Below are 24,004 nucleotides of genomic sequence, written 5' to 3' on the forward strand. Positions count from 1 at the left end.
CCAAAAACAATGGATTTAATTGGTTAAATATTTGGTTTCTAAATATTTTCTTTTTTTTTCTCTCTATTTTTGTTTTTCGTTTAATCAGCCAACATAACTTCAGACATTTTGTTTTGTTTGTGGTCTTTTTTTTGTAAATTGTTTTGTACATTTGTCATGATTTACATAATTAATTAATGAATTAATGAATTAACAATGAATAACTTTTTTCGGATTCACTTTAATCGCTGATGATGTCACGGCTTCTTGCTCGCCCTGCTGCTACAGAGAGAGAGAGAGAGAGAGAGGGGGGGGGGGGGGTACTGACACTTTAATTAATTATTCCTTTTAGTAATCTGATAAATTACCAGTAATATAATGAGTAAAATACATGTAGGTAATATAATATAATGAGCACAATACATGTAGTAACCGTTGCTTAATTTTTATAGAATAAGTTTCACGTTCGCTCTTTACGTTTTTAGAAGTTCAAACTCGTTATTTGATTCAAATTGTTTGATTAACTTTTTTGCTGCTATCTACGTTCATAAACGTAGCGAGGCTAACGGTAGCTACTGGTGCTAACTACGTTCATAAGCATATAGCTAGGCTAACGGTAGCTACTGGTGCCAATTATACCAATGAACACGCCGTCCGTATGTTTACCTTTTAGCATTGCTCCGGTTGCTATGGAGAACCTCCGTCCCCACCGGCTATGGGACCTTTAAATCCATCTCCTTTCCAAAGCGCCGTATCTCCAAAGGTCCTAGCGCTGTCCGCGCTGAGCAGCCGCGCATCCCGACGGTCCTAAATCACTTGTGAGTTTGTATCTCATCTCATCGCTGAGCACATGTAGCTGGTTGTAATGAGTTAGCAAACCTTTCCATGTCAGTCAAGGACCCCCAAATAGACACTAATTAGCCCTGCAGACCCCCATGTGAAAGATATACCAGGGACCCCCAGGTGAAAGATATGCCAGGGACCCCCGTGTGAAGAGATATGCCAGGGACCCCCATGTGAAAGATATACCAGGGACCCCCATGTGAAAGATATACCAGGGACCCCCATGTGAAAGTTATACCAGGGACCCCCATGTGAAGAGATATGCCAGGGACCCCCATGTGAAAGTTATACCAGGGACCCCCATGTGAAGAGATATGCCAGGGACCCCCATGTGAAGAGATATGCCAGGGACCCCCATGTGAAAGTTATACCAGGGACCCCCATGTGAAGAGATATGCCAGGGACCCCCATGTGAAGAGATATGCCAGGGACCCCCATGTGAAGAGATATGCCAGGGACCCCCATGTGAAAGATATGCCAGGGACCCCCATAAGAGGAGACTTTGACGGCTCTAGCAGTGATTCTCAACCCGTTTCATTTCAAGGACCCCCCAGTTTAACACGCATTAGTCTACCGACCCCCCATTTAATTACATTTCTATCTCTGGGACCCCCAATTTTTATTGTAAAATCAATGTTAATTTGACTCTGAGAGTCTATGTGTAGACTCTCAGAGTTACAGACCAAGCACCAATGAAACGACAATGAAACATCTTAAACGATGTTTAAGAGCCGTCCGTACATGTGTTTTATGAATATAATATTACTGGGTAATTTGCATAATTAATGATCTTGTCTATTTCCTTTGCCTTTCGATATCCCCGCCTCTCTGGTGTGACAACGTCCTGTCCCTCTGGTGACAACTTCCTGTTTGATGGAGGGACGGGGCCGGTTTAGGGCTTACAGATCTGTTTTATGTTCCTGTGTGTGTGTGTGTGTGTGTGTGTGGGTCTGGAGATCTAATACCACGATGTGTGGGTCTGTAGATCCACTCAAGGTGTGGTCCGGGGACCCGCCAGGGGACCAAAGGGACCCTTAAATGGCCCAAACCGCATTAATGTCATTGAACCCGTTCTGACCTGAGATCAGATTCTAAAAATGTCTTCTACATCCTGACCGTTTTCTGAAAAAGCTTATGTTTCTATGTCAGTCGTTCTTCGATTTTTCAAAAAATAGCAGACATGAGCTTGTAGATCTGCTATTTTTCAATAGCTAAAGCATAACATGATGCTGACACCAAAACGGGGTTTCCGCCCAGAATGGGTTAAAAACGTTCACTCTGAAAGAATAATATGTTCAGAGATTTGTGACACATTTACACGATTTTTCAAAAAAATAGCAGATCTACAAAGCAAGTGGTTAAAAGTGTTTTGTTGTGAGTAGTTGCGTTTGGCTGCGGTTTGGGTCTTAAAGGTCCGTAACTCAGAGGGTTACAAACAGAGACCCTTTTTTATTAAAAAGGTCCATTTGGTTCCATTTCAACACTGTCGGGGGTTAAACCAGCGCTGAGGATTTGAACAGTGTTGATTCAGTGATTGTAAAACTGTTTATTTTTATTTTTTATCATTCCCTCGTGAATCTAAACGTTAAAATCCTTGTCGTTAATTTAACTAGACGGCTTCCATTTCAGACCCCTGAGGGTCCATTTGGTTCCATGTGTTACACTCTCAGAGTCACAGACCCGTGAGGGTCCATTTGGTTCCATGTGTTACACTCTCAGAGTCACAGACCCATAAGGGTCCATTTGGTTCCATGTGTGACACTCTCAGAGTCACAGACCCGTAAGGGTCCATTTGGTTCCATGTGTTACACTCTGAGTCACAGACCCGTAAGGGTCCATTTGGTTCCATGTGTTACACTCTCAGAGTCACAGACCCGTAAGGGTCCATTTGGTTCCATGTGTTACACTCTCAGAGTCACAGACCCGTAAGGGTCCATTTGGTTCCATGTGTTACACTCTCAGAGTCACAGACCCGTAAGGGTCCATTTGGTTCCATGTGTTACACTCTCAGAGTCACAGACCCATAAGGGTCCATTTGGTTCCATGTGTTACACTCTCAGAGTCACAGACCCGTAAGGGTCCATTTGGTTCCATGTGTTACACTCTCAGAGTCACAGACCCGTAAGGGTCCATTTGGTTCCATGTGTTACACTCTCAGGGTCACAGACCCGTAAGGGTCCATTTGGTTCCATGTGTTACACTCTCAGTCACAGACCCGTAAGGGTCCATTTGGTTCCACACAGTGACAGATGACCATAATATAAGGACACAATGTATTGTACAGAGTTTGCGTTTTGAACTGACTGTTAAATAAAAATGAAATAATAAAAATGAACATTAATAAATTAATGAAAGTCTGAACCTCCTGATGAACTGGTGGGGGGGGGGGGGTTGTGCGGGGGTGTGGGGGGGGGGGTTGTGCGGGGGGGGGGGTAAGTCACGCTGTACTCGCCAACATTCAGGGACTTCCAAACGGGGAGTGGAAAAACATAGTTTTAAAATAAACTATACATTTCTGAGTTTTTCTCGCGCTTTCTCGAGAGCGCAAGTTTTTCTCGGGCAAGTTTTTATTTAACAAATGTTGCCTCTATAATGTTTTTGTCCTTCTATCACTCTAATAATGTATGATGTCCAGTGTTGGGGAAGTTACTTTGAAAGCGTAGCTTGTAAAGCTACAAGTAGCTCACCATGGCAGTAGCTTGATCAAGCTACATAGCTACCCCTGGAGAAATGTAGCTTGTAAAGCTACAGCTACATAGGAAAAGTAGCTCAGCTACTTTTTATTTTTCAGCGTTAAATTGAGAATGTACATGCGGGAGACCCCTGCTCCCCTCTGGGAGACCCCTGCTCCCCTCTGGGAGACCCCTGCTCCCCTCTGGGAGACTCCTCCCACCCTGCTCCCCTCTGGGAGACCCCTCCTCCCCCTGCTCCCCTCTGGGAGACCCCTCCCACCCTGCTCGCCTCTGGGAGACCCCTCCCCTCTGGGAGACCCCTCCTCCCACCCTTCTCCCATCTGGGAGACCCCTCCCACCCTGCTCCCCTCTGGGAGACCCCTCCCACCCTGCTCCCCTCTGGGAGACCCCTCCTCCCACCCTGCTCCTTTCTGGGAGACCCCTCCTCCCCTCTGGGAGACCCCTGCTCCCCTCTGGGAGACCCCTCCTCCCCTCTGGGAGACCCAAAATTGTAGCTTGTAACTTGAGTAGCTAAGCTACAAAAAATGACCCAAAAAGTAGCTGAGCTACTTGACGAGGTACACAAATATGAATGTAGCTAAAATACTACAAGCTACAGCAAAATGTAGCTAAGCTACGTAGCTCAGCTACATGTAGCTTAATACTCCCCAACACTGATGATGTCATGTATTTAAATAACTGATGGTCTTCAGTGTGTATTAATGTCCATCTGTGTGTCCAAATAAAGTTGGTCAAAGAGAAGAGAGGGAAAAAAGGAAAAGGGACGCACCCTCCAAGCACGGAGCATGCGCAGTGCCTCCAAGGCAACGTTGCCATGTCTACTTAGTATAAGCGACTTTGGGCTTTTTTCTGTATATAGCTAGAAGTTATTTGGGGACTTGTTTCTAAAGTGCAGTTGTTTATTTGGTCTTTGGTAGCCTATTTAATGTTTTAAAAAAATCACACTTGTGTGAAGTGAGGGGCACTTTTATCAGGCCATAATATACATCATCATGTGTACGCAAATTGTCCATTCATTGTCAATACTAGCATTTAATGTTTGTTTTGGGACAAAGTTTGTGTTTACATACGCCCCTCAAAAATATAACACTTTTCTCTTTTCATTCGTTTTTAATATTTAATATTTTATAGCTTCATTGTAGATTTCCCTATAAAATAGGTCTAAAGTGCTGTTCTGTGTTGTGTGTGTGTGTGTGTGTGTGCGCGCGTTCGTGTACTTGTGTGGTGGCTTTCTTCTTCTTATCTATTTTCATAGACCACGTTTACTTGCTTCCCTCTCCGAACCTGGCAACACCGATTCCAAAACATTGGTGGTTGGTAGCTAGTGTAGTAGCCTCGCACGCAACAAACATACACACACACACGGTTACAGTGCGTGAGCGTTGCTCAGCGCTGTGTTGAATTAACCATGTTTATTTAAATGTTTGTATTACTGTTACTAATTAAAGACATGACAGAACAGCTGCTGTTGGTCCAACAACTGTCGCTCAGCAGCACAACATCACAGAGACTCTCAGAGCTGGAGTTGTTGTTGTTGTGTTTGTCTGTCTGTCCGACTGTGCTGTGACTTCCATCCACCCGGCAGGCAGTCTTCGACCGCTTATCCGTGCTCTGGTCTCGGGGACAACAACGGGAGAGGTATAGCTCCCTCCAGAGCGACGCCAGGATAACTTTCAGTCTAAATAGTTGGTGAGAAGACGGAGAGATGTTTCAACAGACCCTGAGGAACTTCTCCATCAACCTGGACGCTCTGAACGAGCGCAACACCTGGACGGGAGGAGACCTGATGACCGGACGGCTGACCTTCGACCTCACCAAGGACACCAAGGTGTCCTCCATAGTGCTCACTGTCAGAGGTAATTCAGATCTGATATTTGATTCTATAAGATCTCCTCCATAGTGCTCACTGTCAGAGGTAATGCAGATCTGATATTTGATTCTATAAGATCTCCTCCATAGTGCTCACTGTCGGAGGTAATGTGGATCTGATATTTGATCTGTAAGATCTCCTCCATAGTGCTCGCTGACAGAGGTAATGTAGATCTGATATTTGATCTGTAAGATCTCCACAGTGCTCGCTGACAGAGGTCATACAGATCCGTTCTCTAACCTATAACCGTCTACAACCATTTTCACATCAAGGTCCATTGTTTATTCATTCATCATTTGAGCCACGGACCGACATTTGATGACATTTAACCCTAGCCACAATTTGCAACGCTAGATTGTTTTAATAACGGGATGAATCTAGAGTTGCAATACCCTCCATTGACTCCCCGTTCATCCAAATAGCATTTCCGATCTGCTTGTATCGGAAGATTATAGGCCCTAACACTGTCCCCTGTGCGACTCCACATGTGGGGTATTCCCAATAAAGTTTAATGTTTGTCTCATCTAGACAAACATCAAAAACGCCATTGACAATGGACACAGTTTAATGTTTGTTCTGTCTGTCACTGAGCAAATCGGCATATGATGTTATGTTATGATATTGCGGTGATGTAAGACGATAAGGGTTGGTAAAGCACCCCTCACTTCACACGGGTGTGATTTTGTTTTCTTAATTTGCTGCTTTCTTTAGTTTTAACGATCAACCGAGCATTCCACCACTGGCTCACAGGCAAAGCTTGTTTTCATTGGTTGGTGTGTTTTGTTTTTTCACAGGCAAAGCTCACGTTCATTGGTCGACCAGCGGGGGAGGGGGAGGCAGGCGGAGACGGAGGAGACGTAACTTCAGCGCCAAACTGGAATTCTTCAACATCAAGAGCGCTCTGCTGCAAGACGCTAGCGGTAAGGCTAACCCTGCTACAAGTCATAGAAATAGCATTTGTTGACCGCAGTGCAGTGCAGCACAGTACAGTACAGTACAGTACAGTACAGTACAGTACAGTACAGTACAGTACAGTACAGTACAGTACAGTACAGTACAGTACAGTGCATTGCAGTGGGTCTGATGTCTTTGTGTTCTACGTTGCAGTGACCACGAAACTCCAACCTGGGACCCACGTGTACCCTTTCTCCTGTCAGCTGCCCCAGGGGTGGGTACTGTGTGTGTGTGTGTGTGTGTGTGTGTGTGTGTGTGTGTGTGTACTTGTACTGTGTGTGTGTGTGTGTGTGTGCGTTCCTATATCTGTGAGCGCCAAACGTCCTCACAAGTCCAGTGGAATTGATCTGCAGATGTGTTTCCCGTTTCCTGTGTGTGGACAGGAACTGACCCTGTTTCCTGTGTGTAACAGGAACTTCCCGTCGTCGTTCCGCGGCGTCCACGGTCAGATCTCGTACACGCTCAGCGTGTCCGTCTCGCGGCCCTGGCACCTCGCCAAGGACTTCGTCACGGAGTTCAACTTCGTTCACCACATCGACGCCAACCAGAGCGACATGCTGGTGAGTTTTAGTCATTAGTCTCTTGAATGGTTTTCACTTGGTTTTAGTCACATTTTAGTCGCCTGGAATGTTCTAGTGTTTTAGTCTAGTTTTCCTAACCTAACCCTAACCGCAAGCACGGGAGCAGCGCATGTCGGACCATCGCTTTTTCGCATCGCAGCGAATGTCCCCCCGCTGCGGATCGGATCGTTGCCCCGTCAGCTAGAATGCTGTCGGAAAAAAGCCGCCTCCCCTAAATCTACAGTTGATTTTGTCGACTAAAATGTGTTTTGACAGGCCTTGATGTCGTTGTAATGACATATTTTACACGTTGGTTGCATGCTGAATAATATAATATTTCAGCATGCAACCCAGCATAAAACTGGATCTCTTGTCCACTAGTCCCTTCCTAACATTTTAGTCTAGTTTTTATTTGTTGACGAAATTTGTCAGTATTTTTAGTCTTAGTTTTTAGTCATCATAGATTCGTTTTTTATTTAGTTTTAGTCAGTGAAAAATGGTAGTCGACGAACATTTTTCGTCTTAGTTTTAGTCGACGAAAACAACACTGCTGGTGAGCAGCACCGCTGATTCTGGCAGCACATTTAGATTGTAGTTCTAGTCTTGTGAATTATGTATGACATGACATAGATACTCCACTGTTACATTCTTAGTTTATACATAATAATAACTTTATTTGTATAGCACTTTTCAAAAACAAGTTTACAAAGTGCTTCACACACAATACACAAACAATGAAAATGAGTCAAATACAAAATACAAAAAATAATAATAAGAGATAAGAAACTTGGGACTGTTCATTCAAACTCATTAAAAGCCTTTAAATAATAGTGGGTTTTTAAGAGTTTTTTTTAAAGTGGACACTGAAGTGGTCTGTCTGAGTTCCAGAGGTAGTTGGTTCCACAGCAGCAAAGGCTCTGCTGCCTTGCGTCACCAGCTTTGTGTTGGGGGGGGGTTGAGTAAAACTTTGTCTGCTGATCTGAGGTTACGGGAGGGTATGTGCGGGGACAAGAGGTCGGAAATGTATGTAGGTGCTAGTCCATTTAGTGATTTAAAAACAAACAAGTTAATTTTAAAATCAATTCTGTACATGACTGGTAGCCAATGCAGTGAGGCGAGAACAGGAGTAATATGGTCATATCTCCTGGTCTTTGTAAGAACTCTGGCTGCTGTGTTTTGAACTAGTTGAAGGCGATTGATGGATTTCTTTGGGAGTCCAGAAAAAAGAGAATTGCAGTAGTCCAGATGGTTTGTGACAAAGGCATGAATAAGGGTTTGTGCATCGCTGAATGAAAGAAATGATCTGATTTTTGCAATATTCCTGATTTGGTAGATGGCTTTTTTCTTTCGTGATGTTGGTGAAGTGCTTTTCATGATTCATGATAACTACTTTTTATATATGTGATGTATGCCATGCTTTTGTTTTTGTTAATGTAAGTCGCTCTGGATCAAGAGCGTCTGATAAATGCCTAAATTGTAAATTGTAATACCTACTGAGTGGCAAAAAACTACTTTCTGGCCTTGACAGCCCATACATCCAAACAGAAAAGTCCTATCCGATTGCATTATCACTTTGCATGTTACAGTGGAATATCTATATAATGAAACTATACATATAAACTATACATATATACTAACTATACTATGCTGTACATACGTGCTATGACTACATACAATGCAGTTATAGTGCTGTTTACATAACATGCTATAAATCTGTATCAAATGATATCTAAGTCTACAGAAATGCTATCTAAGGGGGGTTAGGGTAAGTGCTATAAATTGTTATGTTGTGTGATACTATGCATGCTAAGGGCTGTCATTGCGGGGCCTGGCCAAGAGGGGGCACAGTTATACCAGGTTAGGACAAGGTAGCCAGTAGAAAGCTCAGAATCATTAGAACTTAAAATATCCCCAAAATGAGCACGCTGTATAATATGATGTGTGTGTGTGTGTGTGTGTGTGTGTGTGTGTGTGTGTCCCGTCCCCCCGTCCCTAGGATTTTTTATTTGTTTATTTGGATCCCCATTAGCTACTACCTTAAGTAGCAGCTACTCTTCCTGGGGGGTCCACACATAAAATACATTACAATTATATCATATGAAATACATTTTACAAGACTGTAAGAAAAACAGTAAAAAAATAAAAATACAACTAAATATAAAACAAGTGATTAATAAATCGCAAACCATGAATACAATTTAATTTTGAGTATAGCCTACCGTTGCAGTACGAAAGAGTTTTAAACAGTGTTCAATGACCATCTTCAAAAGCAAAGTGACATGAGATATTCCTTTAACTTATTTTATTTTTAAATCTGATTTACTTGGTCCCTCCCAGGCCTAGCCGGCTGTATATGACTATGTATAGAGCGTCGCAGTCCCTCCCCCTTTCAGAACGACGAGTGGCCCAGGAAATGAACCCCAATGCATTTCTCCCATAGGATTTTATTTAAGTATTTATTTAAAGACGGTTACGCCGCAGAAACAAAGCCAACTCGGATCGTGACAAATCATGACAACGAACACAATGTTTTGGGGCCGATCAAATCATTTATAAGAAGAAAAACAAAACAAATAGTGTTGTCTCCTGCCTTTTCTTCTCTCTAATGATTTGATCGGCCCCAAAATATTGTGTTCGTTGTCATGATTTGTCACGATCCGAGTTGGCTTTGTCCGCGGCGTAACCGTCTTTAAATAAATACTTAAAGAAAATCCTATGGGACGAATGCATTGCGATTCATTTCCTGGGCCACTCGTCGTTCTGAAAGGGGGCGGGACTGCGACGCTCTATTGATGTTTGTCCCTCCCAGGCCTAGCAGGCTGTATACAGCCCAACACACACACACACACACACACACACACACACACACACCGGGTGGGTGCGCAGCGACGCAGCACAGGCGTTGTGCCGCGCGGCATTCCCCTGGAAAGAAAATAGAACGGTGGCGTATCGGAGCGTCAGGGCGAGGCGCCGTTAAGTGAAGTGAACGCGCGTCATCGGACGCCACGCCGGTTGTGCGATAGGTTCATTGAAAAATAACGGAGGCGGGCGGCTGTTTTTTGACGCAGTGTTTGATGGGCTTATGACTCTGTGATGTTTGTGTCGTGTGTGTGTGTGTGTGTGTGTCACTAGGCCCCCCTCGCCGGCTCCAACAGCATGACCCTGTGCTGCCTGTGGTGTGCGTCCGGGCCGATCACCATGACCGTCCGACTGGAGAGGAAGGCCTTCGTTCCAGGTACGACCAGGATGGATGGGTGGATGGATGGGTGGATGGATGGATGGATGGATGGATGGATTGTGTTATTGAGTTTGTATAATGGCTACGGTTAAAGCTGCTTTAACCCATTCTGACCTGAGACCAGATTCTAAAAATGTCTTCTACATCCTGACAGTTTTCCATTCTGACCTGAGATCAGATTAAAAAAAAATGTCTTCTACGTCGGTAGATGGGTTACAAATTGTGGGATAAATAATATATATTAAAAAAAAAACCTGAATCTGAAAACGTGCTTTATTGTCAAACTCCAACAACAACAAACAACCAGGCGAGACGGTGAAGATCGCCTGCCAGTTCGGCAACGGCTCGTCGCGCACGGCCACGGCCAAGGCGTGCCTGTCCCAGAAGCAGGCGTTCTACACGCACAACAAGAGCAGCAAGCGCGTCCTGTCCAAGCCGCTGGCCGCCGCGCAGGGCCCCGCCGTCAGGCCGCGCACGGACGAGGACGGCGCCGCGACCACCGACATCATGCTGGGCATCCCGCCGTCCGTCGCTTACACCGTCTCCAACTGCAGCATCCTGGAGGTGTCCTACTGCATCACGGTAAGGCCTCCTTTAGTCTACTGTAAGGCCTCCTGTAGTCTACTGCATCACGGTAAGGCCTCCTTTAGTCTACTGTAAGGCCTCCTGTAGTCTACTGCATCACGGTAAGGCCTCCTGTAGTCTACTGCATCACGGTAAGGCCTCCCGTAGTCTACTGCATCACGGTAAGGCCTCCTGTAGTCTACTGCATCACGGTAAGGCCTTCCGTAGTCTACTGCATCACGGTAAGGCCTCCCGTAGTCTACTGCATCACGGTAAGGCCTCCTGTAGTCTACTGCATCACGGTAAGGCCTCCTGTAGTCTACTGCATCACGGTAAGGCCTCCCGTAGTCTACTGCATCACGGTAAGGCCTCCCGTAGTCTACTGCATCACGGTAAGGCCTCCCGTAGTCTACTGCATCACGGTAAGGCCTCCCGTAGTCTACTGCATCACGGTAAGGCCTCCTGTAGTCTACTGCATCACGGTAAGGCCTCCCGTAGTCTACTGCATCACGGTAAGGCCTCCTGTAGTCTACTGCATCACGGTAAGGCCTCCTGTAGTCTACTGCATCACGGTAAGGCCTCCTGTAGTCTACTGCATCACGGTAAGGCCTCCCGTAGTCTACTGCATCACGGTAAGGCCTCCTGTAGTCTACTGCATCACGGTAAGGCCTCCTGTAGTCTACTGTACGCTACTCTACTGTACGTGCGCGCGATGCGAGCAGTGACTCTTTGGCTTAAACAACGATACAGCGGAGAGAAAGGCATGCTTGGATTGGTCTCATTTATTTTAAACAATAAGCAACAACTGTTGCAGCCTTCATGAAAGCAGTGACGCACAAATAATTAGGCTTAATAAAACATCCGACCGTAACAAGTCAACTGCCTGAAACAGGCATTACCTCTCCATCAAATACAAATATATATAATCCAAACTCCTCTGTCAATTGTAAACGAACGGTCACAAGAATGAACTCTTCAAGCCTGACCACTTCACACGTGGTTGAAATAAAATCAACCACGGTTGATTTGATTGATCATAAAGTTAATGTGACTGTGAGTGTGTGTATGGGAAAAAATATATAAACTTCACAGATTATAGATCACTTGGAATTATAACAATCTGAGTATTGCCTGAATAATGCCACTAGTGAAATCCCATTTTTCATCGACATGCGATGCCGATGGAGAAATCCCACATAGTTAAATGACCTCATAGTCATGCTCTATGCGCTGTTGGTCGATGAATAATTATAATCCAAGGTTTGTCAATCATATTATGGTTTATGGTTGAAAGTAAACCATAATAAGTAAACTTTAAGAAGAGATCTGCAGTCATTGTGCTGCAGACTGCAGTGCAGAGTGCATGAGAGCAGCTCCGCTCTGCTAATTGAGTTGACATTTGCGCAACTTCACTGCATGGCATTACAGTAATTAGTTATTTGCCAGCACCTGCTCCAATATAGGCCTAAATCAAACTTTATTTATATAGCACATTTAAAACAATAAAAGCTGACCAAAGTGCTGTAGGCCTACAGGCTGAAACAAGTGGAGCATCACCATCGGCGCACAAAAAAAAAACATAATTAAAAGAAAAAACACAGGCAAATAGTATAGGCTACATAATTACAATAATACTATCAGGTGCAATTAAATGCCAAAGAGAAAAGGTGTTTTGGTCTGGGTCTGTAGGAGCTGCTCTGCTGCATGGGAGTTCACAGTGATGGAACAGGTCAGTCTTCAGACAAGAAAAAAAAAAAGATATCGCTGGCAACGGCAAAATCAATTCTCTGCATCGCCAAAATAAATCTATAGGCCTAGTTTAATTCGTGCCATTATACTCAGCCTATATGCACAACGCAGCGCATGAGATTGCAGATCTTTGAATTTTCGGTGCGCGCACTGAGCGCACTCACCATGTGAATCCAAGCAGGTCCTCACAAGTATAATGTACACCGCCAGGCTCCACAAGGTTCTCAGCGCAATGGCGCGTCGATAAAAGTTGGGATTTTATAGTGGCATTATTCAGGCAATACTCAACAGATTGTTATAATTCCAAGTGATCTATAATCTGTGAAGTTTATATTTTCATTTTCGTGTAAGTAATGTTTTTATATGACTTATCAAACATGGTAGCCTATATTTAATGTCCACTGAGCTGTGGTGCGCTTGCCTACACTCTCAATTAGGGATTTTCCCAGCGGTCATTTTCACTCTCGTGTAGCTTACAACCTTTATTCAAATAGAGTATTTTAAAATGCAACTACACTTTCGATTAATTTTTCCTGGCCCCTGGGACTGCAGCTGCACTTGTTCAGTTGACTTCCTTGTTGTTAACACGGGGAAAGAGGAGGCGTTGCGAGGTGCTGCGAGGCGCAAGCATGGCTCGCGGACCAAATGGGGCCGTCTCGTGGACCAAAAGCGTCCGCTTTTTTTTTAATGACTATTCGATTCAAAATTAAAAAATTGATTCCCGTGCGTATCGATATATATATATATATATACATACTGTATAGGCAGCGGCTACAGCATTTGTTTTTTCATTCCAATTAATTTTGACATACACGTGCAGGATGCAGAGAGAGAGAGAGAGTGCTTTATAAATACAATGTACTTACTTACTTACTTACTCTCTCTCTCCTGTAGATGGTGCTGTTTCACAAGACATCTAACATGTGCTCTCTCTTTCTCTCTCTGTCTGTCTGTCTGTCTGTCTGTCTGTCTGTCTCTCTCTCTCTCTCTCTCTCTCTCTCTCTCTCTCTCTCTCTCTCTCTCTCTCTCTCTCTCTCTCTCTCTCTCTCTCTCTCTCTCTCTAGGTAATGTAAAGTGAATCTCTCTCTCTCTCTCTCTCTCTCTCTCTCTCTGTAATGTAAAGTGAATGTCTCTCTCTCTCTAGGTAATGTAATGTAAAGTGAATATCTCTCTCTCTCTCTCTCTCTCTCTCTCTCTCCAGGTGAGTCTGGGCGTGAAGGCGTCTCCAGACCTCGTGGTTCTGTTTCCCATCGTCATCTGCGACACGCCGCCCTACGTGGCCCCGCCTCCGTATTAATGACCCCGCCCCCCGCCCGAGGTTCCAGTTGGACAGGGAACGTGATTGGTTGGTAAAAAAACCCCAAACAAACAAACAAACATATCACTTTGCTTTTTATGTATGGAGACTTCATTCACATCGAGGACGGTGATGACAGGAGGAACGTAGAGGACGGTGATGACAGGAGGAACGTAGAGGACGGTGATGACAGGAGGAACGTAGAGGACGGTGATGACAGGAGGAGACGTAGAGGACGGTGATGACAGGAGGAACGTAGAGGACGGTGATGACAGGAGGAACGTAGAGGACGGTGATGACAGGAGGAACGTAGAGGACGGTGATGACAGGAGGAACGTAGGACAGGAAGAACGTAGGACAGGAAGAACGTCGGCGGCATCACGACTCCTCAAGGTGCGTTTTTTTTTGGGAGTCGCCAAAAACAATCGATTCACTCGAATATCGTGATTCTTTTTTATTCGTTCAGAATTGATTTGTCAGAAAGACTATCTTGTCTTCATCGAAGTGGGATTCAAACCTTTCATAGTTTACATATCGTTTAATTGTTGTGAAAACGCACAGAATCTCGGCAAAATATCGCAATCCCGCAACCGCCCCGCAATCCACGGGTGGTTCACGCGGGTGACGCTGGTCTCTGGTGGCGGGGGGGTGGTCTCTGGTGGGGGGGAGGTGCTGAAAGGAGAGGTCTCACAGCTCATAATCACCGTGCAGTATTCTGTTGAATAATCAGACATTGTTGTTACATTCAAAGTGCAATTTATTATAATTTTTGCAGCTCTTTAGGTAAAGTAAAAAGGCATTTGCACATCTGCAGCTTTAAACACGACCACTGTTTGTCATACAACATGCTATGAACATGTCATACAACATGCTATGAACATGTCATACAACATGCTATGAACATGACCACTACCATTTATACCTGTGTGTGTGTGTGTGTGTGGGGGGGGGGGGGGGGGGGGGGGGATTTGTGTTTATCAAAAATTATATATATTTAAAAAAATATAAAATATAAAAAAATAAATATATATAAGGGAATCATTTAACTGGAATTTATTTTCCGAGTTTGAATCTTTATTTTGGGTCATTTAAAAACAAAACAAAATGGTTGTTAAAGCAGTTTACATTGTTTAGTCAACATAGTGACTATTTTAGCCGAAAAGGTATGGGCTGAAGCATGAAGCTTATTTTGCCCACATTTTTACATAATAAGAAATAATAATAATAATCATTAAGGAACGGCTATCGTTAAATAGTTTTATATCTCTGGTCTATAGTGTCACTAGATGTTGGTGCTTCAACCCGTCGTAGCTCCAGGTTGTATAGCGTTATGGTACGCAGGTTAGCGTCGTAGCGTAGTGTAGCTCCAGGTTGTACAGGGTTAGCGGGTTAGCATCGTAGCGTAGCATAGCTCCAGGTTGTACAAGGTTAGGGTTAGCATGTTAGCGTCATAGCGTAGCTCCAGGTTGTAAGAGGACCAGAGCCCAGCGTTCTACAACTCCAGGAATTTTTCCGCTGTCACTTTTCGCACATTTTTTAACAATGATTTTGTTACTACTTCTCCTAACGTGAGGAAGCTGTTACTTTATGTGTCAATCTAAAGTGTCCACGGTCTGGACATATCTTTATTTTACTGTATTGTTGTTTTTAAACATGTTTTATTTTTAAATGGTATTCTGTCAAGTAGTTTTTTTGTAATCAAACTATTCAAACGTAATTTAAAACCACATGCTAAAGCGAATTGTGTGCTAAAGCTAACTGCTTGCTAAAGCTAACTGCTTGCTAAAGCTAACCGCGTGCTAAAGCTAACCGCGTGCTAAAGCTAACCGCGTGCTAAAGCTGCTCATTCGTGCCTGTCCAGAGTTGTTATCGGGAGGAAACCTTCCCAATCCATATTTTTTTATTTAAATTTTAACAGCGTGCACCGCTCAGTTAACACAGGTGTGATTTTTACTCCTAAGTGAATGCCTTAAACCGTATCACTGCCACCTGGTGGTTAAACCGTATCACTGCCACCTGGTGGACGCCAATGCCAGCCACCCGGATCTACTTGGTTTTAGTGTGACGCACGTCCGGTTTGGGCGTCCATTTTAGATGCTAAATAATTAGCGCCAATGCTAGCGAGCTAAAATGAGGCCATCCTTGCTCTAGGAAGCGCCAACGTTCCAATCAGGATCACCGGATAATCAGAAAAGACCGCGTGTTGTCAAAACCATGGAGAGCTCCGTAGATTTAGAGTTATTCAGCTCTTCAGGCAGCCGCTGTGACCGCGCCGAACCGTTCTGACGCAACGTGAAGCCAGAAGCCGTTGCCGGTTGGATTCTATATGGCGGAACGTCCAGTCACGAGTAGTTTTTGTGTTAATAAATTCGGCAAAAAAATATGCCGATCTACAATTTAGCTCAAAACGCAATGCGACGTGTTTTGAACTGGACAATTATTACGCAAGCAATTATTAGAGATAAACACAATTATTTTTTGTTTCCATGTTGGAAGATGTCAACTAAAAGCTATGAAGCTAAGAAGAAAAATACAATTAAAATAAAAAATCAAACTGCAAAATATAACTACAATTCCTACTGTCTGGATTATTTGATGTTATGACAGGAAAACCAATAAGTAAAATGATTTGTTTCAGTTGACGACAAAAAAATATATATTTCAAAGCCGTGTTGATTTTGACAGCAAAAAGTGCAAAATGTGCAATTTGTGATTATTATTTAAAGCTAAACAGAAACACAAAGTAACGTTCCAATGGTCAACGCAATAAACACGTCTATTTTTCATTTATTTGTGTGACAATCGTGAATTTAAATTTGTAACAATCGTTATCAGCCCTACTTCAGATCGGTACAGTAATATCGCTATTTTAAAAAAGTTACATTTGCGGTTTAGACACAATACGGTTTCACCCCGACAACAACAGCCTTAATATAAAGATGAGATTACATAGATGTAATCTCATTACATTACATTAATATAAAGATGAGATTACATTTTATATGTAATCTCATTACATTACATTAATATAAAGATGAGATTACATAGATGTAATCTCATTACATTACATTAATATAAAGATGAGATTACATTTTATATGTAATCTCATTACATTACATTAATATAAAGATGAGATTACATTTTATATGTAATCTCATTACATTACATTAATATAAAGATGAGATTACATTTTATATGCCAGGAGAATGTCATATTCAAAGATCTTTTCATCGGTGCCTCTCTTTCCATAACATGAAAACATTACATTTTATACCATTTTATAATGAATCATTTTTATTATTTTTGTACGGCAAAATATATGAATGTCAAGACAATGCCACACATGTACATTTATCACATGTTTATACACCTATTTTAAACACCTGTACATTAACACCTATTTTAAACACATGTACATTTTATCACCTGTTTTAAACACCTGTACATTTTATCACCTATTTTAAACACCTGTACATTAACACCTATTTTAAACACATGTACATTTATCACCTGTTTTAAACACCTGTACATTTATCACATGTTTTAAACACCTGTACATTTTATCACATGTTTTAAACACCTGTACAATAACACCTGTTTTAAACAAAGACAAATACCAATTAGCCTACCCTTTACTTTGTTTAAAATAAGTGTTTGTCAATACTTATCAATAGGGATGGAGCCCGATAACCGATGCCCGGGGGGGGAAAAAACCCGATGACATGATTATCGAGTAACCGGTATCAATAAGCGTTGGGCTTATCAATAAGCGTTGGGCTTGGAGCACAGCGGTCCATGACGGCATGTTTAAAACGATCGAGACGAGAGGTGATCAATAAAATAACAGTAATCATCCACGCTGGCACAAACATGTCGGTCTAAGGGCCGATTCATACTCCTATTTTACCGCTGTTTCGGCGCTGTAGAGCCGAAATGATTTCGGCTCTACCTCAAATGACGTCACATTGTAGCCGAACCGACTTTTATTCGGCTCTAAAATAGGAGTATGAATCGGCCCGGAAACTGTATTGAATTGGATACCTGCCAACCAGGCAACCAGCGCTGTGCGGGTAGATAAAATTACACTTGAAGCGACGGTACTCGTATTAAACAGTTAACAGTTTATTTTATATTATTTTATTGGTAAAAAAAGGTCAATTGCCTTCCGTCTGTTTGAAAAGTTCTGCATTTGTCGCTCTGTTCAGAATTTATCGTCTCCTCGTCTTTCCACAAAACAATAGAAAATGCTCGATAGTGGGATTGATAAGAACCCCCGAGGGCTCGATCAGGCTTATCGATAAGCCTGATCGATAAGCCTGATGGATAAGCCTGATCGATAAGGTGCTCATTATCAATACTAATTAACATGTTTGTTAACATCCCTACTTATCAATGCCTTCTTATTTCTACTGCCATGATCAATACTTATTATCAATGCCTTCTTATTTCTACTGCCATGATCAATACTTATTATCAATGCCTTATTTCTACTGCCATGATTAAGTTTACTATCAATGCATTATATTTCTACTGCCATGATTAAGTTTATTATCAATGCATTATATTTCTACTGCCATGATTAAGTTTATTATCAATGCATTATATTTCTACTGCCATGATTAAGTTTATTATCAATGCATTATATTTCTATACTGCCATGATCAATAGTCTTGTCCCATCCGTTTTCTTTTTTTTTAATACAAGCAATTTTTTTATCTAGAACATCTAGACCACTGGTTCCCAAACAGTGGCTCGGGACTCATTTATGGGTTGCGGCCACATTTTTATGGGTCCCTTTATTTGTATTTTATATTATTTCAAACATCAAAAAAAAAAAAAAAAAAAATCCCCAAAAAGCAAACATTTTCATAAATTCAAAACAAGTATTGAAATTAGCCGATCTACGAGTTCATTGTGAGCTTTTGTAGATCTGCTATTTTCACTTTGGGTTTGGGGTCTCGCTCTGAACTGTTTTGGGAACCACTGCTCAAAAAGCAGATCTACACAAACTACAACTACTATTCTTTCTGTCTGGATTATTTCATGTTACGATATGAAAAACTATAAATAAAATGTGTTTCAGTTGACGACAAAATAATTAAAAAAAAATTCATGTTGTGTTGATTTCATTTTTTTATGTTAAATTTTTGTGGCTTTCGGCTTTATTTTATATTTTTTATGGAGGGACAGACGGTAGGCTGACAGGAAATGGGGAGAGAGATGGGGGGGGGGTGACATGCAGTAAAGGCCGTCGGGATCGGGAGTCGAACACGCAGCACACGATCCAATTCCGATCATTTGATTTTTGAGCATGCAATAAGTCTGAGATTGTCTTACCCCTCCCCCACTGGGAGTGGCTTCACTCTCTTTTCACATCAGTTTGGCGTTGTCATATTCTACTGGAACCTGGAAACCCGTTCCAGCAGCTGCTCGTATAGCATGGCTCGTTAGACATTCCGCCCATCCCTCCTGGGTTCCAAATCCTGCTCAACATAACGATCAGTCTCGCTGTTCTCCCAGAGTGGAGCTCTCTGCGTCGCTAGGCTAGGCTAGGTCGTTTGGGTCATATTGGATATATCGATCATTCAAATAAAATCAAACCCATGTGAAGTGAGGGGCGCTCTTATCATCGTACATCATCATGACGTAACATGTCGATTTGCTCAGACACATAATTATGACGTAAGTTCTCCATGCGTTATCAATGGGAATTTAACTCATTCCGCGCCTCTGGCGAGATGGGACGAGATAATGGTTTATAATGTCTAATAATGAGTTTTACACGCGTTTACCAAAATGTGCGAATCCTCTAGGCTCCTCACATCCACATAACACTGGGCCCAAAACGTCCAAATATGACTCGGAGTTTGTGAATACAAAACTGACGTCATAATCGTCGTCGCGTCGATCTCCCCGACATCGAATAACAGGCTTCGCTCGGCGCTCCGGTTCCGCAATAGTTCCACGTGGGCAAACCGACGACGCCTTCAGGAGATTTCACGGTTAGTTTCAGTTAATTACCACCACCACCACCCCACCCCACCGGGGCCCGCTATAACACCACCACCACCCTACCCCACCGGGGGCCGCTATAACCGCTAGCAACGCTAACAGACGTTGAGATGGCGCTCATCAGCGCGGCCGTGTCGTCGTTCGCGACGGCGTCGGAGCCGCGGACCAAGACGAAGAGGAGGACCTTCATCGGCCAGAAGGCCAAGCTGTTCGTGGCGGGCGAGCCGGTGCTCAACGTGTTGATGTGGGGCGTGGCCCACACGGTGGCCGACCTGTCGGCTCTGCCGGCGCCGCCGATGCTCCTCCCCGACGACTTCAAGGCTCACTGCCGGCTGCGCGTCGACAACCACCTGTTCAGCCGCGAGCACCTGCCCGCCCGCTTCAAGTTCAAGGAGTACTGCCCCGTGGTGTTCCGCGACGTCCGCGCGCGCTTCGGCCTCGACGACCAGGACTACGCGGCCTCGCTGACGCACGCCGCCCTGACGCGTAGCTCCTCCTCCTCCTCGGCCGACGACAACAACAACAACAACGAGCGCATCTTCCACAGCGCCGACCGGCGGCTGGTGGTGAAGACGGTGTCGGCCGAGGACGTGTCGGAGATGCACAACGTGCTGAAGCGCTACCACCAGTTCGTGGTGGAGGTCCACGGCCGCACGCTGCTGCCGCAGTTCCTCGGCATGTACAAGCTGACGCTGGAGGGCGCCGACACCTTCGCCGTGGTGACGCGCAACGCCTTCGGCCGCCGGCGCGCCGTCCACCGCAAGTACGACCTGAAGGGCTCCACGGTGGCGCGCGAGGCGTCGCCGCGCGAGCGCACCAAGCCGCTGCCCACGCTCAAGGACGTGGACTTCCTGCGCGAGGAGCGCCGGCTGCACCTCGACGGCCAGGCGGAAGGCGGCGGAGGCCGCGACGACGGAAACGATGACGGCGGAAACAAGCGCCAGTTCCTGGAGAAGCTTCGGCGCGACGTGGACTTCCTGGGCTCCACGCTCAGGGTGATGGACTACCGCCTCCTGCTGGGCATCCACGACGTGGAGAGAGGTGAGCGCGAGGAGGCCGAGGGGAGGCGGAGGAGGAGGAGGAGGACGAGCGACGAGATCGAGGAGGAGGACGACGGCGAGCAGCAGCAGCAGCGCCAGGACGGGACGGGAGGAGGAGGAGGCGGGGCCGCCGTCGACGGGGACCTGTACGCCATCGGGAGCCACGGCGGCGCGGCCCGGCGCGAGGTGTACTTCATGGCCATCGTGGGCATCCTGACGCCGTACGACGCGCGCAAGAAGGCGGCGCACGCCGCCAAGACGGTGAAGCACGGCGTGCACGCCGACATCTCCACCGTCAACCCCGACACGTACGCTAAGCGCTTCCTGGAGTTCGTCACCGCCATCTTGTAACTGTGTTGTTTTTTTCAAACTCCTACCTTTTCAATCCCATGGTTTTTGTAAACACCGGTTATTTGCCCCCCCAGGATTATCTGAAGTTCCCCCCCCCCCCCCATCTTAAAATATGTTGTTCCAGAGACACGACCCCCCCACCCACCCCCTCCCCAGAAGCAAGGATTTGAATTTAAAATGTTCGCTCTGGACTGGAATATATATTCAAAGATTTGGAATGTTTAAAAAATTTAAACAAAATTTTAAAAAAAAGTGCAGATCTACAAGCTCATAATGAGCTTGAGCTTGTAGATCTGCTCTTTTCCAACACCGACAACCCCCGACGCCAAGCGCTTCCTCTAGTTCGTCACCTCCATCTTGTAACTTTTTTTTTTTTGTCTCCACCAGCCAAAGGCATCTCTCTCTAGGTGGTCCTCAGACCCAGCCCTCCATTCATCCCAGATGGTTCTCCATACATCTGGCCAGCTCGTTGGTACATCCACGTTATGTCCATGTAACGTCCTCTTTATGTCTGTGGCAGTGTCCTGCTATAGTCTCATTCTCCTGGTGTCTGTGTCAGTGTCCTGCTATAGAGCACCGCAGTCCCGCCCCCTTTCAGAAAAGCGAGTGGCCCAGGAAGTGGAAGCCCCATGCATTCTCCCATCGGCACTTTTAATATAATTTATTTAAAGACAGTTATGCCGCGGACAAAGCCAATTCGGATCGTTACGAATCATGACAATGAACACAATATTTTGGGCCGATCAAATAATTTATAAAACGAAAAATAAAACAAATAGTGTTGTCTCCTGACTTTCTTTTCTTCTTTCTAATGATTTGATCGTCCCAAAATATTGTGTTCATTGTCATGATTCGTCACGATCCGAATTGGCTTTGTCCGCGGCGTAACCGTCTTTAAATAAATTATATTAAAAGTTCCGATGGGAGAATGCATGGGGCTTCCACTTCCTGGGCCACTCGCTTTTCTGAAAGGGGGCGGGGACTGCGGCGCTCTATAGTCTCATTCTCCTGGTGTCTGTGACAGTGTCCTAGTGCTAGTCTCATTCTCCTGGTGTCTGTGTCAGTGTCCTAGTGCTAGTCTCATTCTCTTGGTGTCTGTAACAGTGTCCTGCTATGGTCTCATTCTCCTGGTGTCTGTAAAAGTGTCCTGCTATGGTCTCATTCTCCTGGTGTCTGTGTCAGTGTCCTGCTATAGTCTCATTATCCTGGTGTCTGTAACAGTGTCCTGCTAGTCTCATTATCCTGGTGTCTGTAACAGTGTCCTGCTATAGTCTCATTATCCTGGTGTCTGTAACAGTGTCCTGCTATAGTCTCATTCTCCTGGTGTCTGTGTCAGTGTCCTAGTGCTAGTCTCATTCTCCTGGTGTCTGTAACAGTGTCCTGCTATAGTCTCATTCTCCTGGTGTCTGTAACAGTGTCCTGCTATAGTCTCATTCTCCTGGTGTCTGTGGCAGTGTCCTAGTGCTAGTCTCATTCTCCTGGTGTCTGTAACAGTGTCCTGCTATGGTCTCATTATCCTGGTGTCTGTAACAGTGTCCTATAGTCTCATTCTCCTGGTGTCTGTGACAGTGTCCTGCTATAGTCTCATTCTCCTGGTGTCTGTGTCAGTGTCCTGCTAGTCTCATTCTCCTGGTGTCTGTGACAGTGTGTCCTGCTATAGTCTCATTATCCTGGTGTCTGTAACAGTGTCCTGCTATATAGTCTCATTATCCTGGTGTCTGTGTCAGTGTCCTGCTAGTCTCATTATCCTGGTGTCTGTGTCAGTGTCCTGCTATAGTCTCATTCTCCTGGTGTCTGTAACAGTGTCCTGCTATGGTCTCATTATCCTGGTGTCTGTAACAGTGTCCTATAGTCTCATTATCCTGGTGTCTGTGTCAGTGTCCTGCTATAGTCTCATTCTCCTGGTGTCTGTGGCAGTGTCCTGCTATGGTCTCATTCTCCTGGTGTCTGTAACAGTGTCCTGCTATAGTCTCATTATCCTGGTGTCTGTAACAGTGTCCTGCTATGGTCTCATTCTCCTGGTGTCTGTAACAGTGTCCTGCTATGGTCTCATTATCCTGGTGTCTGTAACAGTGTCCTGCTAGTCTCATTATCCTGGTGTCTGTAACAGTGTCCTGCTATAGTCTCATTATCCTGGTGTCTGTGACAGTGTCCTGCTATAGTCTCATTCTCCTGGTGTCTTTGGTAGTGTCCTGCTATGGTCTCATTATCCTGGTGTCTGTGGCAGAAGAAATGTCACCCTTTTCACATTGGCCTATTATAGCGCCACCAGGAGGCCACAGCCTGGTGCAGACCTGTGCCCTGAGGGGCACTTTTCCTAGTTTTCAATCACATGGTTTTGTAACACAATTTCCTTGCCACCCCCGTTTTCAAATTGCCTTTAGCTGCAGTCCTGGGGTCCTCTGCTCTCCCTCTCCCAACGTGGGGAGAGCCCGAACCAAGCTCATGCTTCCTTTAATGCATGAGGAGTCCATCACCTGACAGGGGGAGTTTCCCCCGGTAGGACGTAGCGAGTGGAAGGAACACGCGGTTATTTTCTCCTCCATCTCGTCGTAGAATCGTCTCCGGTGGTGCCCGGGTCTTTTATTATCACTAGGTACTTACGCAAGCAGAGCGCGGAGCTACTGAGATCAGCTGGATATGTCGGTGTTGTCCACCAGGCCAATAAGGGACCACCATTCTTGATGACGTAACTAAGGTACCGTTTGGAACCCTATAGCCAAGGATCGACCGGCCTGGAGAAGAGATGTCCAGGAGGGGGCGCCGTTCTCTGTGAGAACAGCAGGAGATCTTATGCCGTGTTGAAGAGAAACTGTGTTCTGCATCCTCTCCTCTGACCTGTCCTGTGGGCCAC

The 24,004-nt window shown here is 44.8% G+C and overlaps 2 protein-coding genes across 2 annotated transcripts; both read left to right on the forward strand.

Annotated features, from left to right (window-relative positions):
- Positions 1 to 4,841: 4,841 nt before the first annotated feature.
- Positions 4,842 to 14,389, forward strand: LOC308330510 (arrestin domain-containing protein 3-like). The gene is made up of 7 exons (XM_080785397.1): positions 4,842 to 5,371; positions 6,180 to 6,305; positions 6,493 to 6,553; positions 6,752 to 6,899; positions 10,032 to 10,134; positions 10,445 to 10,719; positions 13,652 to 14,389. Exons 1-7 carry the CDS (start codon positions 5,221 to 5,223, stop codon positions 13,745 to 13,747), a joined length of 960 nt encoding a protein of 319 aa, XP_080641523.1. The 5' UTR covers positions 4,842 to 5,220; the 3' UTR covers positions 13,748 to 14,389.
- Positions 14,390 to 19,869: 5,480 nt separating this feature from the next.
- On the forward strand, positions 19,870 to 21,150 carry LOC308330360 (phosphatidylinositol 5-phosphate 4-kinase type-2 alpha-like; the record flags this gene model as incomplete). Its single annotated transcript, XM_080785206.1, has 1 exon — positions 19,870 to 21,150. One exon carries the CDS (start codon positions 19,870 to 19,872, stop codon positions 21,148 to 21,150), a length of 1,281 nt encoding a protein of 426 aa, XP_080641332.1.
- Between the last annotated feature and the right edge of the window lie 2,854 nt (positions 21,151 to 24,004).

Source organism: Protomyctophum bolini, assembly GCF_963924005.1.
Source record: "Protomyctophum bolini genome assembly, chromosome: 16".
Taxonomy (NCBI): domain Eukaryota; kingdom Metazoa; phylum Chordata; class Actinopteri; order Myctophiformes; family Myctophidae; genus Protomyctophum; species Protomyctophum bolini.

Excerpts from the sequence above, each read along its gene's own strand:
- LOC308330510 (XM_080785397.1), top strand. The coding sequence starts at position 5,221 with ATGTTTCAACAGACCCTGAGGAACTTCTCCATCAACCTGGACGCTCTG. Across the intron at positions 6,306-6,492 it reads TCTGCTGCAAGACGCTAGCG|TGACCACGAAACTCCAACCT; the intron begins GTAAGGCTAACC and ends TCTACGTTGCAG. Across the intron at positions 6,900-10,031 it reads CCAACCAGAGCGACATGCTG|GCCCCCCTCGCCGGCTCCAA; the intron begins GTGAGTTTTAGT and ends GTGTGTCACTAG.